Genomic DNA, 18892 nt, shown 5'->3' on the forward strand with positions numbered 1-18892 from the left:
GTATATCCATCTTAGGGTCCCTTGCTGAGCCTGCCCTGGTTACTCCACATAAAACCTCAATCAATACCGGAGAAAAGAAAATTAACAGCAAGTTTTTCAAGAGAAGCAAGTTTTTCAATGGAATAAAGTTTCATTGGAATATGGAATATTCCTTTTTTCTAAACAATTAAACCTTAAAGCCATTAGGCAAAGTAGAGCAAGACAGGGACCTACACTGGGGCAGGTCACCCCAGAGGGGATATCACGGCTGGCATGGAATGAGGAGGGGGTCCTGGCATCACATGAGGAGACCAGGCCTAGCAGAGAGAAGGCATGGGGTGGGAGAGCCCACAAAGGGTCAGGAGGGGATGGGAACGGGATGGGGGACTGCAGAGGGCATGGGAGGCAGCTACACATGGGGGATTGACCAAGTAAACAAATTAAGAATAACAGGAATCGGCAGGGCACAGTGGCTCACGCCTGCAATCTCAGCACTTTGGGAGGCCAACGTGGGTGGATCATGAGGTCAGGAGATCAAGACCATCCTGGCCAACGTGGTGAACCCCGTCTCTACTAAAAACACAAAAATTAGCTGGGTGTGGTGGCGGGCGCCTGTAGTCCCAGCTACTCAGGAGACTGAGGCAGAAGAATCGCTTGAACCCAGGAGGCAGAGGTTGCAGTGAGCCAAAATCATACCACTGCACTCCAGCCTGGGCGACAGAGCAAGACTCCATCTCAAAAACAAAAAAACAAAAACAAAAACACAGGAATTACGTTTGTCACTGTTTGTTTGTTGTTTGATTGGATTTTTTTTTTTTTTTTGAGGCAGAGTCTCGCTCTGTCACCCAGACTGGAATGCAGTGGTGCAATCCTGGCTCACTGCATGCTCTGCTTCCCGGGTTCACGCCATTCTCCTGCCTCAGCCTCCCGAGTAGCTGGGACTACAGGCGCCCGCCACCATGCCCGGCTAATTTTTTGTATTTTTAGTAGAGAAGGGGTTTCACCGTGTTAGTCAGGATGGTCTCGATCTCCTGACCTCATGTTCCGCCCACTTCAGCCTCCCAAAGGGCTGGGATTACAGGTGTGAGCCGCTGCACCCGGCCTTGTCACTGATGTTTTTAAAGGAAGTTACACAAACAAAAAGGGTGGAAACCACAATGAACCTGTGGTCTTGGATTAGAATTGAAAGTGTCAATGTGAACTCATGGCTTTCAATCTACATGTCTGATACAGAAATACAGATATACATATGTGTATGTATGTATGTGTATGGCCTTGTGTACATGTACACTTAGCTACTTCCTATTTCTTTCCACTGAGAGGGCCGGGAAACAGTGCTAACCCAAGCTACAAGCACATCCAGCACTTGGTTGGCTGTGTTTTTTTTTTAGAGACAGGGTCTCACTCCATCGCCCAGACTAGGGTACAGTGGCATGATCATAGCTCACTATAACCTCAGACTCCTAGGTTCCAACGATCCTCCTGCCTCAACCTCCTGAGTAGCTAGGACTACAGGTGCACCACCATGTGCAGCTAATTTTTCTTTTTTTTGTAGAGATGGAGTCTTGCCATGTTGCCCAGGCTCATCTCAAGCAATCTCTCACTTTGGTCTCCCAAAGCGCCGGGATCACAGATGTGGGCCAACGTGCCTGACCTGGCATTTACTTCTCAATATTATTCTCCATTAAAAGGAATGAGGACTACTTGGGAGAAATGGCCAGTCTGCAGGAGCTGGGCCTACCTGCTGCTGCTGGGCACGGAGGTCACCGATCTCCTTCTGGTCTTCCTCGTGGAGCCGCTTCATGTCCTCCCACGACTGCTGCAGCAGGTTTCGCTCCCGCAGCAGCTGCCCATTCTCCCGCCTCAGCATGTCCACGTCATCCTTCAGCCGAGTCTGGTCACTCAGGAGCCGGCTGTGGAGTGTGCTGAAACACCCGGTACATGCTCAATGAGCCCCAGCCAGCCCCTCACACCCTGCCCCACCCCAGGGCATCACCAGCCTCAGGTCCCAACACTTCCCGTAGATACAGCGGACAGGAGCCAATGGCAGCTAGGTCTGTAGCACTCAGAGGCAAGCCAAAACCTGCTAACAGCCCAATTCCAGAAACATCCAAATCACCACTTACAAACCTGACACCAAAAAGGGCACATGTGTCTCCAGGGAAGGGAGACAGGCCCCTCTGGTACAGACCTAGTGCCTCCAAATACTGGGGCCTGGGCAGGTATCAGCAGGTGGGCAAAGACCCTCAGAGGGGTACTGGGAGACCAAAGGGAAACACCCCTTGGGCCTATCCTCCAGGAAGAAGCTGCAGTACGGCCCCTGGACAGAGACCCAGAGACCTGCCTGACTCCTGCTGCATGTTCTGAATCACTTTCCTGCCCGCCAGGTCTCTGAAGCTGGCAATAAGATGTGAGGGATTAACAGCCTTGTTTTACACTTAGGAAAACTGGGGCCCAAAGGCACAAATACAACTGCTGTAGGCAGACTGCTTGCTGCTTGCACAGGGACAGGACTAGAACCAGAACCCCTGGCTACCAAGTCCAGAGAAAAGAAGGGCAAAAGCAGCTGTCTGTGGATGTTGGGGGCCCTGGCCAAGCAGGCCTCACTCACTGGTAGAAATCAGTCTCCTTGGCCACCTCCTCACACCTCTTCAAGGCGTTGGTGTGCTGGTTCTGCAGGCTCTGCAGGTCCGACATGGCTCGCACGCACTGGATCTTTAGCCTCTCGTAGTCAGGATTCAGCCTGTGGTAGGGCCTGGCCCAGAGAGCAAACGGCCCCATGAACACATGCCCCAGGATTCACACGGACAGGGGAGCCAGGTCCTGGATTAGGCCAGCCCAGTGGTTCCCAAATACTGGTCCCCTATGCACCACACACACCTAAGTGTTTGTTAAACTCAGGTATCCTGGCCTCACTCAGATCCACAGAATCAGAATCCCCAGGATGGAGGGAGCCATGGTTGCCTGAGCTCCCTGCATGGGCCTGGAGAGCTGAGATGGTGCCAACTTGTTCTGTAGGAGCTCCCAGGAGTCTCTACAACAGCTCTGAGTCCACCAGAAACCTGTGATGAAATGTCTCTTCTCTGTAGGCTGGGCATGGTGGCTCACACCTGTAATCCCAGCACTTTGGGAGGCCGAGGCGGGTGGATCGCTTGAAGCCAGGGGTTTGAGACCAGCCTGAGCAACATGGTGAAACCCCGCCTCTACAAAAAAATTAAAAAATTAGCCTGGTGTGGTGGCATGCGCCGGTAGTCCCAGCTACTCAGGAGGCTAAGGTGGGAGGAACACTTGAGCCCAGAAGGTTGAGGATGCAGTGAGTCAAGATCACACCACTGCATTCCAGCCTGGGCAACAGAGAGGATCCTGTCTCAAAAATAATAAATAAAATAAAATAAAATAAAATAAAATAAAATAAAATATTAAATAAAAGAAATCTCTCCTCTGTTTAGAACAGTGACTGTCAATCTTGGGTACACATTAAAATACCAATGCCCAGATCAATTACATTAGCATCTCTAAGGATAAGACCCAAACATGAGAATTTTTAAAAACTCCCCAGGGATTCCAATGTGCAACCAAGGTTAAGAATACTGGCCATGAGCAGTGATCTCAGAGTAGGGTTCCCAGACTTGCAACACAGTATCATCTGGGAACTTGTCACAAATAGACATTCTCAGGCCTAGCCCCAGCCCCAGTCCTCCTGAGTCAGGTGTTCTGAAGGGAGGGAAAGAGAGGCAATGATCTGTGCATTATTAACAAGCTCTGTGGGTGATTCTGGTGCATGCTCAAGTTTGAGGACCCTTTTTCTAGAGCAGAGGTCAGCAGACTTTTTTTGCGAAAGGCCACATAGTAAATACTTAAGGCTTTGCACACTACATGGTTTCTGTTGCAACCACTCAACTCTGCCTTTGTAGCAGGAAAGCAGTCATAGACACTTTGTAACCAATGAGCATGGCTGTGTTCCAATAAAACTTCATTTATAAAACAGGCAGTGGGCCCGTGGGCCACAGTGTGCCAACTCTCATGTGCTAGCACATTCACGTCTTCACTCGTCCTGCCTTTGGGCCAAATGACTGAGGGGCAGATCCTCACGAATATAAGCTCAAGGATCAGGCTCTGCAGCCCTGGCATAATCCCAGAGGCACAGAGTGCAGAGGCATAGGCCCTTGCTCCTGAAGGAAAGAGGTGAAACTGAAGTGTTTACACCAAGCCCTCTTCCCTCCAGACCTCTACCAGCATGGGAGCTAAAGGAGAAACCACTCTGTGGCCCTCCTCCTTCCCAGAACGTCCTCTTAGATCATGCAGGTAGATAAAGACTCTCTCTCTGCCCCACCCTACGGGCCACGCTTCCCTGGTATCTACCTCTAACTCACAACAAAAGAAGCAAACATTTTCTTCAAAGCAACAGAGACACCAGGTAGAATGTGGTCTGTTTAAAACACATCATGTGGGGCCAGACGCTGTGGTTCACGCCTGTAATTCCAGCACTCTGGGAGGCCAAGGCAGGAGGATCACTGGAGCCTAGAAGCTCAAAACCAGCCTGGGCAACAACAAAAGACCCTGATGCAGCAAAAACAATTAAATAAAAAAAAAAATAGTTGGGCGTGGTGGCACACACCTATAGTCCCAGCTACTCGGAAGGCTAAGGTGGGAGGTTCACTTGAGCTGGGGAGGTCAAAACAGCATTGAACCATGATTGTGCCACTGCATTCTAGCCCAGGCAACAAAGCAAGACCCCGTCTCAGAAAACAAATAAAACACGTATGTGGCAGGGAGCAATTAATATGTTTACCAAGCACATAAAGCTTCACTCAACTTAGGCAGGTCTAGGAGACATTGGTAGGAACACACACTCACACACTCTCACACACACACACACGAGCCGACTTTGCACACAAGCACACCACTACTAAGGGGCCTCGCCACATGTGGGATGGGGACCTGCCCCAGAAGCCTGCGGGTCCTGCCCCTGGGAAGCATTTCTGGACGTGAAGTGGGGAAAAGGGGACACTCAGGCAGTGCAGCCTGGACCCCCAGGAGCTAGGGGTGTCTGGGGGTGACAGCACCAGCATCGGGGTAGTAACCCCAACCATGGGGCCTGGGCAGGGGAGACGGCGTGATTACTACCTCTTGTCGAAGGCCGTGCCATGTGTGGCAAAGGCCAGGCGCTTGCGGAGCTCGTTCCTCTCCCTGGTCATCAGCCGCAGCTGGATGGAGAGGTTCTCCACCTTCTCGTTCACCTGCCGGTCAGTGAGGAGGGGTGGTGGGGACGGTGCCTTCCCGGTAGTGCCTGTAGAAGAGGAATAATAAAGTGAACTTGCATTCATCTGGCATTCACGAGGCGTCCGGTGCTGTTCGGAGCTGTTGTCTTGTGTTAGCTGTTCGTGACACCCCAACAAGTGGGTCCTCTTACCATTCCCCTTTCATAGATGAGAACACTGAGCCGGAGAGGGTAGCAGGTAGAACTGAAAGTGAGTGCAGGGCATCTGGCTCCAGCATCCAAGCACTCAACAACCCCAGTAACCACCCCAGCAAGGCACATGGAGCAGGACAGACCAAACTGTGCCCTGAGGAGAGTGGAAGGCACGGCTCGAGGAGGAAGGCACACCTGAAATCCAGTGACGCTATTAAGGACCAGGGCAGCTGGGGCCCAAGGGTCATGTCCCCACCCTCCTTGACCAGGGCTGGACACTGCACGGCTCCCTTTTTGCAAGCCATCCACCCACCTGACAGACCTGCCCAACCAGCCCAGGCGTGCAGGCTAAAAGGAGGGCTGCTGGCTCCCAGCTTAGGTCAGTGTGACGCCATTCAAGTTGGTCTTGATGCCTCCAGGCTACTTAACCCTCACTAGCCCTCATCACCCACCCTAGGACTGAGTGTCCTGCAGGGAGCCCCACACCTTATGCTCCTAGCAGGCAACAGCCACCGCTGCCACCACCACCTCTGACAAGATCCAAATCCATTTCTAGGAAGAAAGCACCTCATCCCAGGAGAAGAGACTAATCCATGGTGCTTTTATATTGAACCCTGTCAATATGTCTACCTGATACCTCAACCAACCCTAGAGACCCTTGGTGAGGTCAGAGGAGCTCACAGCAAACATCCAATTTGTGGATGGGATCTGGCAGGCTGACTCATGTCAGGGGGACACAGTGTTTGTTCTGCAGTGGACCCACAACGCACAAAGGGCATAGGACATGACAGGTCTTCTGACTCTCTGTGCCGTCCTGACCACCCATGTCCCACTGATCCTTGTTGGCCAAATGTTCATGCAAACCAAGAGTCCCCCAAGACAAAAGCTGTGGCTTGGGGCCTTCCAGAAGGGCCAGGGAGGATAGGGAGCTCAGCGCCAGGCATGACAAGCCAGACCACTGTGGGAGGGGGAGCCTCAACTCCCAGCGCTGCACTTTTCAGTGTTTTTTGGTTGTGGAACCCCAACCACCTGACTCCAGCATCCCCTGAAATGCAGGACAGTCATGTGCCAAAAGATGTTTCAGTCAATGATGGACCACATGTAGGACAGTGGTCCCATAAGATTATAATAGAGTTAGAAACAAAAGAAATAAGTGTTTTAAAAAAAAAAAAAAAAAAAAAAAAAAAAAAGATTAAACCACATCTCTACAAAAAAATACAAAAATCTTAGCCAAGAGTGGTGGCTCATGCCTGTAATCCAAGCACTTTGGGAGGCCAAGGCAGGCAGATCCCTTGGGCTCAGGAGTTTGAGACCAGCCTGGCCAACATGGCGAAACCCAGTCTCTAACAAAAAATACAAAAAAATTAGCTGGGTGTGGTGGCACGTGCCTAGAGTCACAGCTACTTGGGAGGCTGAGCCCAGGAGGTCAAGGCTGCAGTGAGCCGAGATCACTCTACTGCATTCCAGCCTGGGTGACAGAGCAAGAATTTGTCTCTAAAAAAATAAATTAAAAGATTACGATAGAGGTGAAAAATTCCTGTCACCTAATGACGTCTTGCTGATTCTGACCCTCTGTAGCCCTAGGCTAATATATTAATGTATTTGTGTCTTAGTTTTTAACAAAAAAAGTTTTAAAAGTACAAAAATAATTTAAAATTTTTTAAATAGAAAAAGCCTATAAAATAAGGATATAAAGAAAGAAAATATTCAGCTGTACAATGTATTTGTGTGTATTCTTTTTTTTTTGAGACAGGGTCTTGTCGTAACCCAGGCTGGAATACAGTGGCACAATCTCGGCTCACTGCAACCTCTGCCTCCTGGGCTCAAGCGATCCTCCCACCTCAGCCTCCCAAGTAGCCGGGACTACAGGCATGTGCCACCACGCCCAGCTAATTTTTTTGTACAGACAGGGTTTTGCCATGTCGCCCAGGCTAGTCTCAAACTTCTGAGCTCAAGGGATCCACCTGCCTTGGGTTTCCAAAGTGCTCGGATTACAGGCATGAGCCACCACACCTGGCCCAATGTGTTTGTGTTTTAAGCTAAGTGCTATTACAAAACAGTCAAAAAGTTAAAAAAATATATATAAAGTTTATAAAGTAAAAAAGTTACAGCACGCCACTTTGGGAGGCCGAGACGGGCGGATCACGAGGTCGGGAGATCGAGACCATCCTGGTTAACACGGTGAAACCCCGTCTCTACTAAAAAATACAAAAAACTAGCCGGGCGAGGTGGCGGGCGCCTGTAGTCCCAGCTACTCGGGAGGCTGAGGCAGGAGAATGGCGTGAACCCGGGAGGCGGAGCTTGCAGTGAGCTGAGATCCAGCCACTGCACTCCAGCCTGGGTGACAGAGCGAGACTCCGTCTCAAAAAAAAAAAAAAAAAAAAAAAAAAAAAGTTACAGCACGCTATAGTTTACTATTGAAGAAGGAAAATTATTTTCTATAAGTTGAATACAGCCTAAGTGTACAGTGTTTACAAAGCTTACAGCAGTGTACAGTCATGTCCTATGCCCTCACATTCTCTCCTCACTCACTCACTGACTCACCCAGAACAACTTCAGGTCCTGCAAGCTCCATTCACGTAAGTGCCCTGTACAGCTGGACCATTTTTTATCTTTTATTCTGTACTTTTGCTGCACCTTTTGTTTTCTATGTATAGACACACAAATACTTACCATTGTGTTACAACTGCCTACCGTAGCCAGTACAGTACCATGCTGCACAGGTTTGCAGCCTAGGAACAACAGGCCATATCATGTAACCTAGGTATGGGGTAGATACCATCTAAGTTTGTGTAAGCACACTCATGTTTACACAATGACTAAATTACCAAATGACAACGCATTTCTCAGAATGTGTCCCTGTCATTAAGCAACACAGATTGTGTTTAAAAGCCACCAGTACCATGACAACCAGGATTTCTGTGCTCCAGGCCACACCTTTGTGGTCAAAATATTCTTTGGAGGTGAGGCCAGGGGTCATCATCTCCCCTCCCCAAAGGGGTCTCCTCTACAGCTTCAGAAGCCTTCCTACACCTTTCCGCCAAGAGACCCTCAGCTTCACTGCTGCCCCCAGCAGTTTTGCGGGTCAGGTGGGTGATGGTGCTGAGTCATCTGACTGACTATAACCTACCTGACTCTCCAACAAGTGGGGCTTCCTTTGAATGTGCCTGCTACTCAACCTCTAACCAAGCCCAGGGGGAGGTTATGTTCCAAGCATTGATTTCACCGTCGCAACAACCTCACAGGTGTGTACTGATAACATCATCCCCATTTCACAGGTGAGAAACTGAGGCCCAGCAAGGTTAGGTCGTTGACTCAAGTGCCCAGGCAGTCTGGATTTGAAGCACATGTGCTTCACCCTCATGCCTTGCTGCCTCCCAAATAACAACCATCAGTAACATGCACTTCAAGCCTGGCAGGTTTTGTTTTTTGTTGTTGTTCTGTTTTTGTTTTTTTGAGACAGAGTTTCACTCTTGTTGCCCAGGCTGGAGTGCAGTGGTGCAATCTCGACTCACTGCAACCTCCACCTCCTGGGTTCAAGCGATTCTCCTGCCTCAGCCTCCAGAGTAGTTGGGATTACAGGCATGTGCCACCATGCCCAGCTGATTTTTTGTATTTAGTAGAGATGGAGTTTCACCATGTTGGCCAGGCTGGTCTCAAACTCCTGACCTCAGGTGATCCGCCCACCTCAGCCTTCCAAAGTGCTGGGATTACAGTGAGGCACCACACCCGGCCATGCCTGGCAGTTTTTGAAATGCTTTTCATACATTATCCCGTTCAATCCTCATAAGGCAGATATCACTGTTATCCTCATTTTGCACATCGGGAAACACAAGCTTACCAAGGTTAAATAGTGTGTCCAGGTCACAGAGGTATGGAATATGGACCTCTAAATGATCCTAGAAACCAAGGTATTAACCTCAAAGCTTGCACATTTTTGGATCTTAGGACCGCTATATTTATCTGACACTCTAAAGAGCTTTTGTTCATAGACGTTATGTCTAATAAAATTTACAAGATTAGAAATCAAAACCAAGAAGAATTTTTAAATATTTACTTATTTTTTAAAAAGTCAAAACTCCATTGTATATTCACATAAGATTTTTTATGGGACATTAACCACCCTTTCCATTACAAAACAAAACAATGCGGCAGGAAGAGTGTCATTGCTTTGCATTTTGTTACACAGGCTGTTTAACATCCAGCTTCACAGAGACAGCTAGAGTCTCATCTCTGTGTAATGTCACACACCCAGGATGGAACCTTTAGAAAACTGGACTCTACACCCATGTGAGGATGAGAACATAAAAGACCAGTGGCATCCTAGTATCATTATGAAAACAGTCTCACCTCACGAGCCCTCTGAAAGGACCTCAGGGACATTAGGCCACACTTTCAGAATGGCTATTATATGCTATAATCAAGTTCAAGAAATAGTAGAGAAACATCAAATGTTCAGTTTCACAACAGAAAAGCATCATCAGGCCCAGTAACCTGCCTTTGGGAAGATAAGAAATTTTGAATTTCATCCCCATTTTGTAAATGAGGCAACAGAAAGATGCAGCCCTGACTTTCGAGGAAGCTGGAGAGAGGAGAAGAGGCGGCAGGACAGAAGGAAGAGCTCAGAACCATCCCAACGCTTCCCATCTCTGTCTCCAGACGTCTCAGTCTACAGCCATGAGGACCTGGGGGTGGCTGGCCACACAGATAAAGTAGCAATGACATGTGCCAAGCACTGCCCAAGCACTGGGTTCTGTGCTAAAGACACTCCACCTTCAACTCATTAATCTCCGCAGCTCCCTACGGGTGTTGTGCTAGGATCGCTCCTCAAGAATCACGTCCAGAAAGACTACATGGCTAGGAAAATGGGATTCCCATGCAGACTCAGATCTGACATCAGAGCCAGCACCTCAACCACCCCCACAATACTGCCTCCTAATAGGGAAGGATTCCTGTTCCATTTCTCCTGGCCCAAAGGCTTGAGCATACAGGACATATACAGAAAGTAAGGTCAACCAGACCCGAGATCCATCACACAGCAGGCTCTCTGACCCAGCAGAAAGTGCAGCCCATGCCTCTGGCCTTTTGTAGTTGCGGGCTGAGGAGGGCCAAGGAGGGCCACAGGGGACCTCATGACCAATCTCAAGATGTGCTACACCCAGAAGTTCCAAAAGAACAGCAAGGGTTGCAGAAAATCCTCTCGATCCCCATTCAACTGAAGTTTTTGTCTTTTTACTTGCATCTAGAGGTTGACAGATATTCTGAAAATGATGCAGCCCTACCATACAAATGGTTGTCAGGATCCCTCAAATGGCCACTAAGACCAAACTCCACAGTGAAGGAGCTCACTACTTCCCAGCAGCACCCATCTTATCTCTCCCCCTAAAATGATGCCCTCTACTGAATTAATCTGTCTCTGGATATTCCCTCCACTGACCCTTGATCTAACCCCTAAAGCCCACAAGGAACAACTGGATTTCTTGTATGCAATAGACCTGTAAGCATTTGAAGACAACCATGAAGTTCCTTTACCACCATATGCCCATCAGAATGGCCAAAATAAAAAGCAGTGCCACCAAATGCTGGCAAGGATACAGCTGGATTCTCAAAACTGGAATTCTCAAACACTGCTGATGGGAATACAAAGTCATGCAGCCACTTCAGAAAACAGTTTGACAGTTTCTTATAAAGCTAAACATGCAATTGCCATACCACCCAGCAATCCCATGCTTAGGTATTTTACCCAGGAGAAATGAGAATTTATGTGCATACAAAAACCAGCACACAGCTGTTCAGAGCAGCTAGGGAATGAATAAACAACGGTGTTATGTCCTTATGATGGAGTATTACTCAGCAATGAAAAGGGATGAATGATACAACTGTGGATGCACGCAGGGTGTGGGGGAAGCTGGAGTGCCCTGCGTTAAGCAAAAGAAGCCCAACTCTAAAAGGTACAGACCACACGACCACTGATATGACATTCTGGGAAGGGCAACACTACAGGAACAGAAAAGAGATGAGTGGCTGCCAGGGACTGAGGGTGGGGAAAAGGGCAGACTGCAAAGGTGCAGAGGGAATTTTTAAGATACAGAAGGAAGTGTTCTGCATCTTAAAAGTAACAATGGTTGCATGACTATTTGTCACAACTTGAACTGTATACTTTAAAAAAATACACTTTAGTGTATGTAAATTATATCTCAATGAACATAACCTTAACAAAACAAAATTTTTTTTGAGACAGGGTCTTGCTCTGTCACCCAGGTTGGAGTGCAGTGGCACAATCATGACTCACTGCAACCTCGACCTCCTGGGCTCAAGCAATCCTCCCACCTCAGCCTCCCAAGCAGCTGGGACTACAGGGGTGTGCTACCATGCCTGGCTAATTATTATTATTTTTTTTACTTTTTGTAGCAACAGGGCCCCACTATGTTGCCCAGGCTGGTCCCAAACTCCTGGGCTCAAGCCATCCTCCTACCTTGGCCTCCTGAAGTGCTGGGATTATAGGTGTGAGCAACCACACCCAGCCTCACAACATTTTTTTTTTAAGAAAACCAAACTGTGATGCCCTGAATGCAGCCATCATCCTACGAGTGATGTTGACAGGTAAAGAGATGAGGACTAACCTCCTCTGCTGTCACTGTGGTTATTTACAGTAGCAAAACAAAAACTAACATCAAGCTGGGTTGTCAACAAAAGCCTCCAAAGTAGCTGTCAACAAAAGCTTCCAATGCAGTTCTAACCTTGTGCAGTTGTTCTTCTGGACTCAAAAGCAAAGCTGTCAACTCTCCCATGACCTCAGGCTTTCCTTACCCAAGTCTGGCAACCCCTGGAGAAGGAGGCAGATTTTCCTTTTCCTTTTGTGTTCAGGATCAGATTTCAGAGGTAAAGGATTTGGTTTGGACTAAAATGGCCCAAAAGAGGAAGACACCAGACCGGGAACAGGCTCTGGATGGTGGACAAAGAGCAGCTGGTGGCTGCTCTTTTCATCCCCATTTTATAAAGGAGGCAACAGCAAGACGCAGCCTGGCTTAGGAGGAAGCTGGAGAAAGGAGAGAAGGAAACAGGACAGAAGGAAGGGGCTCAGAGCCATGCCAACACAACCCATCACAGTCTCCAGCCATGAAGACCTCGGGGCAGCCAGCCTCCTTCTGACCTGGGTGTAAGAAGGAGGACAGAAGGGAGTGTCCCCATCACAGGAATCCTCAGCTCCTTGTGTCAGTTGCCCTGGCTGCTACTGTCACTACCACCGAGGCTCAGCAAATGGACTGGCGGGTAGGTGGATTTCTCAGCTGCCACCCTTTGTCCTGGGCTCCCTCACTGTCATGCTCCCACTGACCCTGGAGGCGCCTCCTTGGTCTTACAGCTGGGCAGGTCTCATCTTTGCTTCTAGGCCCTGTAGGCCTGTGCTTCCAGGAGCCAGAGAGATGTCCAGGTAAAATTCCTAGCCACTTCCAGGCCCTGGCTACCAGGGAGAGGCAAAGCAGTGGCAGAGCACAGTCATCAGAGCACCAAGTCATCCTCATCTACAACTCAGGACACCCACAGCCGTCCAGGAAAGACCCAGGCCTTGCCTGGGGTGAACGAGTGCTTCTTAAAGCACCTAAGTTTCACTAGAGAACCTGCTAGGCAAAATTTCAGGTCCCACCTGGACCCACTGAATCAGAAACCCTGGCAGTAAGTCCCTGCAGCACTCCGTGTTGTAAAAGCCCTCCGGGTGATTCTGATGCCTGGTACAGTTTGAGAACCTCTGTTCCCGACCAAAGTTGCATTTGCTGGCCAGAATGGACTTATTTCTCCCTTGTTTTACTGGCTATCCAGCAGCCACTGCCTTTAAAGGAATCCCCCATTGATGTCATCAACAATGAAGGCCAAAGGGGGACACTCCTCCTTAGTCAATGAGTACGTGACTCCAGATCAGTGTTTCCCCAGCTTGGAGTGAAAGGAGGTTAGATTCCAATGCTGCAAGTCCAGGCCCCAGATCTCCAGCCAGATCAAAGACTTGCTTTCGAACCCTTGACTCAGGGTCTGCTTTTCAGAACCCAAACCACCATAAGCAGCCATGGCCAGCTACTTCCCAGCTGCGTCTGAGTCCAGAGCACCTTTCCTAGAAGGCCCAACTCAAGGGCCACTTCCTCCAGGAAACTTTCTCTGATTCACCTCATCAGAACTAACTGCTTCTTCCCGGGTTACTTCTTTCTTTCAGCAGAACAGCCAGTCGTGCCAGACAGTACCTGTCTCCCTGGCAGTGTGATAACATGAGGGGCCATGCTCACCACGATCCTTATAAGTACCAAACACCTGCCCCACGAGGAGGAGGCATTCCCATCTCTGATAAATTGGCTTTGCAAACAGTTATCCCTGATCCAAAAGTCTGGGCCAGGAATGAAGGATCAGAGGTCACAGGGCGTCAGTGGGCAGCCCCCACTTCCCTGATGGCTCACCCCACCTTCCCCTGTCAACCAGCAGAAGCACTTTCAAGGAATCTTCCCTGGGATACGAGAGAAGCCCTCCAGCTCTTTCTCCTGCCAATAAGCCTGGAGACCTCTCCATTTAGTAAGACATCTCCTGCTATTTCAATCTTCATGGAATTTAAGGCTCGCTTTACAAGAGATGCCCAAGAATGTCTCTTCTCCTCCTTAAAACCTCCCCAGTTTTCCAAGATGAGAAATAAAAGGCTACTGAGAAATTAGGTCAGGATGAATGGGGAGGAAAACAGTATTGATTGCCTGAAACTAGTGCGCAGTCCCGGGCAGATCCACAGGGTAGGGTCGGGGGCAGGTCACAACAACAGGCGCAGGAGGCGGGGGAGGAGGGCCTCAGGGAAGCTGTGTGTGCTTAGCTGATGAAAACCCATGAAAACTGCCCGAGGAGGCCTTGGCACAAAGACCTGCCGCCCTCAAGGCTGTTGGCAAAGGTGAGTTGTGAGTAGGGCCAGGCTGGAGATCTGAGACCGGACAGACCGCCTGCAAGAATGCTGTCTACACGCCCAAGGCTTCAGCCTCCGATTTCCTCTCATGCCGAATACAACCTGCCATTCTTTTCCCAGCCATTTCCATTTAGGGAGATGTAAATGGGAAAGTGGAGGTGATATTTTTTTTAGAAGGATCTTGCTCTTGCCTTTCCTCAGGTTCCTAAGATCACCATGTGACCTTACCAGTGGCCCCTCCTGCCAGGGCAGTCAGTGTGTGCTTGTAGAATTCTGCGTCTCATCAGGTGTGGCTGAGCCAGCAGGAACTCCCTGGCAGGTGCTGGAGTGCTCCCAGGGCCAGCCCCACCAGGCATTCCGCCCCGAGGGACTGGTGCAAGCCTGGTACAGACATTCCGGTTCTCTTCCCAGAGATGAGGTTGGGCCAGTCCATCTCAAACTGGAGGGCTAGTAAGCTGTAGAAACCCTCAGAGTTTCTGATGCAGCAGGAATGGGACGAAGCTCAAACCTGCATCTCTAATGAGTGTCCCCGTGGTCCAGGGACCAGGCTTTGTGAGCCACTGGTTTCGGCATGAACAAGCAGCCAACTGTGGTCACTGAGAGGAGGCCATACTGAGGGACTCTGGAACAGGTTCCTTTGCTCATAAAAACCCCACCTTCTTCTGCCACTCACCGCAGATGGCTACAGAGCACTTGGAATGTGGTGGATCTGCCTGAGAAACTAGACATTTAAATTTCATTTTAATTCATTTAAATTTAAGTAGCCACTTGTGGTTAGTGGCGCCCATACTGGACACTGCAGACCCGGACACTGTCAGGTCTGGATGTGATGGCTGGAGCTGCCGCTACAGACACCCCGCCATGAGACCGTGGGAAGACAATGCACAGAGGAGGACAGAGTTGCATCCCCCTGTACTGGCTGACCTCAGCACAGCCTCATATGGGAGCTCATACATTTCCTGATTGGTTAAGCTGGTATGAGTGGGTGTTCCCTGATGCCTGCACCCAAAGGACAATGGCAACCTCAAGAAGAAAAGCAAGAGAAGCAAAAATCGGTTCCCTGTGAACTCAAGAGGCTCTGCCCAGAAGGGATGCAACCACTTATTTCAGCATTAAATATCCAGACACGGTACAGACCCAGCCTGCTCCAAGAAACACATCAGAGCCCTGCCCTCTGCCTGCCTGTGATGCCCAGGAAGAGCATGGGGATACTGTTGACGGCTCCATCGCAAGGACTGAGCCAGCTTCAGGTGAGTGCAGAACCAACTGGTGGGTCACAGCCACGACGCTTCTTCCAGAGTAGGCTGGGGTCCAGCTGCCCAAGAAATATCTTCCTACTCAGGCTAGGAATTCCGCCATCAGCAGTAATTGCTATGGGTTAGGCAATACCCATCTCTAGAATTCCCTTTTAGAATGCACATGTGCCTAGGAAAGGTAACGATTTAACCCTTGAAATGCCGATGGGAATGAGTTTGCTGATCGCGATCTGTCAGACAGATACTGGTGAAGGGTGAAAAACCAGACAGGTCAGAGGAGTATGCTCAGGGCTTACCCAGTCCACCTTAAAAAGCCTCACCTTCCCCATCTACAGATCCTGACTGTCCCACTCCATGCACTTCCTGAAGGGTGAGTCCTATCTTCCAAATTCCAACAATCCCATCATTCCATTGATGTGTCTCCGGGCACCAAAAGCAGGCAGAACAAAGTAATAGGATACCGTTAGGAGCTTTGAATTGCGGTCCCAGAAGGGCCCGCCCTGAGTCCTAAACAGGATGAGGGTTATAGGGGGAACTGTGTTTTTATGGGTGGAATTGTGGCCCCCCAAAAGATGCTAAAGTCCCAATCCAGTAAATGTGAACGTGAACCTTATTTGGAAAGGTCAAAGCATTACCTTTCCGAGGCACATCTGCATTCTAAAAGGGGAGTCCTGAGAGGCGCACAGCAGTTATTGCTGATGGTGAAACAGTCTTTACAGATTATCAATTTAAGATGAGGTCTTGCTACCTGTAAGGCAGGCTCCTAGGCCAATCTGACCAGTATCCTTATTTTTTTTTTTTTTTTTTGAGACGGAGTCTCGCTCTGTCGCCCGGGCTGGAGTGCAGTGGCCGGATCTCAGCTCACTGCAAGCTCCGCCTCCCAGGTTCACGCCATTCTCCTGCCTCAGCCTCCCGAGTAGCTGGGACTACAGGCGCCCGCCACCTCGCCCGGCTAGTTTTTTGTATTTTTTAGTAGAGACGGGGTTTCACCATGTTAGCCAGGATGGTCTCAATCTCCTGACCTCATGATCCACCCATCTCGGCCTCCCAAAGTGCTGGGATTACAGGCTTGAGACACCGCGCCCGGCCCAGTATCCTTATTAAAAGGGGAAATTTGGAGACAGACACACACGGAGGGAGAGTATCATGTGAACACAAAGGCAGAGATCAGTGTGATGTTGGCAAACCAAGGAGCACCAAGGATTACCAGCAAGCCACCAGAAGCGAGGAGAGAGGCCCAGGACAGATCCCTCCCTAGCACCTTCAGCCCGCGTGGCCTCACTAACACTTTGATCTTGGGCTTCTGTCCTCCAAAACTGTGAGACAATCAATTTCTGCTGTGTAAGCCACCTGGTCTGTGGCACTTCATTATAGCAGTCCCAGAAAACTAAGATGGAACTCCCCCGCTGGTCACTGTCTTCCCTCCCTTCACACTGCCTTCCCTTACTGCGGCTACTTATTTAACTGTTTCCCACCAAAAGACCCTAACATCCAGGAGTGTGGGGCCCACATCTGCCTAATTCGCCACTACAGCCCAAGCCCACCTCTGGCACACTGGAGGTGTTCAGGATTTGAACTGACATACGAAAGAGCCGTCCTGACTAGTCCTAGAATCTCAGGCATGTGACTTCCCCTCCCAGAATGTCAGTTTCCCCATCTCTCTGCAGGGTGAAAAGAAAATAGTCGGAGTAGATGACTTCCGTGAGTCCTTCAGACTCAAATACGCTGGAACTCACCACTGAAGGTGTCTGCATCCATCACGGTCAGATCAGGCAATGAGAAACCCCACTAGAGGTGCTAAAACAGAGGGAATGGGTCACAGAGGTGTGGGAAGGCTGAGACTACTGCGGCCTTCCTGCTGGACTTCAGTGAACTCAGAGAAGGGCTGGCCTCATTTTATGGGCTTTCTGAAACCCATGTTCAGAGAAACATATCCAATTCAGCGTGGACTGGCAATGCCTATCCCCAAGGAAACTCCAAAAGGGGTGAGTCTCCTGGGCAGTGGCCACTGAGTTACTACGAGGCCTGTAGAGTGGAGGTGGGGATAGTGGGACAACAGGCTCCCCTAGAAGCCCTGTGCCTGGACAAAGTGAACAATGGCAAAACATGTGCCTCCCAGCACTCACCTCCCCACCTCCCTTCTAACATCAGAAATGGGTTTTTGCTGATGGAGACAATGTAAATGAAATCAACAGAAGATGATCCTGTGAGTAATCTGACAAGGGAGAACCAGCTTCCTCTCCCACGAACCCCGGCTGTCTCAGCTTCCACCCAGACCCCTGGCCTACCGGGTGTCCTCCCTAGAAGGCAGTACTCACCCACACTGCTGAGGGAGCTGCTGCTTTCTGAGTCTGAAGGCATGGTGGACAGGACGCTGTAGGTAGAACCTGGGGAAAGAGGGGAGACCGTGTTACTAATCCCAAGGGGTCACTCATCTTCACCCCAAGCCACTGTCAGACCAGTTGATCATCAGTCAATGCCAGGCCATGAGAGCCACATGCACCAGGCACTAGAAATACACATCCAGGGGCCAAGCAGAGGAGGCACGCTCAGCAGATCTGGACTTCGGTGTTTCTGCCAGGCCTCCCACCTCACTTTATACACCCCTCCTGCTCTGGGCAGGCGCGCAGAGGGGAACTTGGAGTCAGTCAGCTGGCTTCTTGTTGGGACATCTGGGGAAAGGTTTAGCAAGGCAGTGACACGCCCCAGGTAAACATGGGATGTGAGGGTTTCCTACAGATCTCTATCAATATGATTCTGGCTTCCATGCAGGGGGTAACAGAGCAGAAATTAAACAACTGAACTATCTGTTCTTTCTCTGACTGCTCTGCTCTTAGGTTCTAACTGTATTCAAGCTCAGTTCTTAACAATTTAGTTAGTATCTCCCCCATATTAAAAGTTACTCCTAAAATGATAAGCAATTATACCATCAGCAAAGTCAGAGGGTAGCACTTTTTTTTTTGTTCACACTTAATGTTAATTCCTGGTAGTGGACACACAACCACTGTGGTTTGGTTTGAATTCAAATATTTTCAAAACCAGATGTTACCCTCCCAGCACCAGGAAGCCCAGTTTCTGAACCTAGCTCTATGTAGGTGCCCATAGCTGGGTCGTGCTGAGCAAGTAGCTTTTGTTTTCTGGAACTCTGTTTCCTGGTCTGCAAAATGAAGGAGTTCAACCAGATGGCTTATAAGGTCCCTCTCCCATCCCATTTCAGCAATTACGTTTCCATGATTAACAGAAACAGAAGGTATGCTTTGCTCAAGACTATGGATGACATAAAATTAAAAGGGAGGGCAAACTGACTCAGAGACTAAA

General features: G+C 49.4%; 1 protein-coding gene across 3 annotated transcripts in view; it reads right to left on the bottom strand.

Moving 5' to 3' along the window:
- The window catches only part of LOC105465968 (discs large MAGUK scaffold protein 5), a 149067-nt gene that overhangs the window by 60961 nt on the left and 69214 nt on the right, over nucleotides 1-18892 (bottom strand). For 2 of the 3 annotated variants that reach the window (XM_071068791.1, XM_011714643.2), the window contains exons 2-5: nucleotides 17893-17961; nucleotides 5107-5269; nucleotides 2591-2734; nucleotides 1721-1904 (exon numbers count right to left, since the gene is read on the bottom strand). In XM_071068791.1, the coding sequence (XP_070924892.1) occupies nucleotides 1721-1904; nucleotides 2591-2734; nucleotides 5107-5269; nucleotides 17893-17935 (534 nt within the window). In that variant the 5' untranslated portion in view covers nucleotides 17936-17961. The remainder of the gene's footprint in view (nucleotides 1-1720; nucleotides 1905-2590; nucleotides 2735-5106; nucleotides 5270-17892; nucleotides 17962-18892) is intronic. The other variant, XM_011714644.3, reaches the window with a different exon arrangement.

This window comes from Macaca nemestrina, chromosome 9 (genome assembly GCF_043159975.1).
Source record: "Macaca nemestrina isolate mMacNem1 chromosome 9, mMacNem.hap1, whole genome shotgun sequence".
Lineage (NCBI taxonomy): Eukaryota > Metazoa > Chordata > Mammalia > Primates > Cercopithecidae > Macaca > Macaca nemestrina.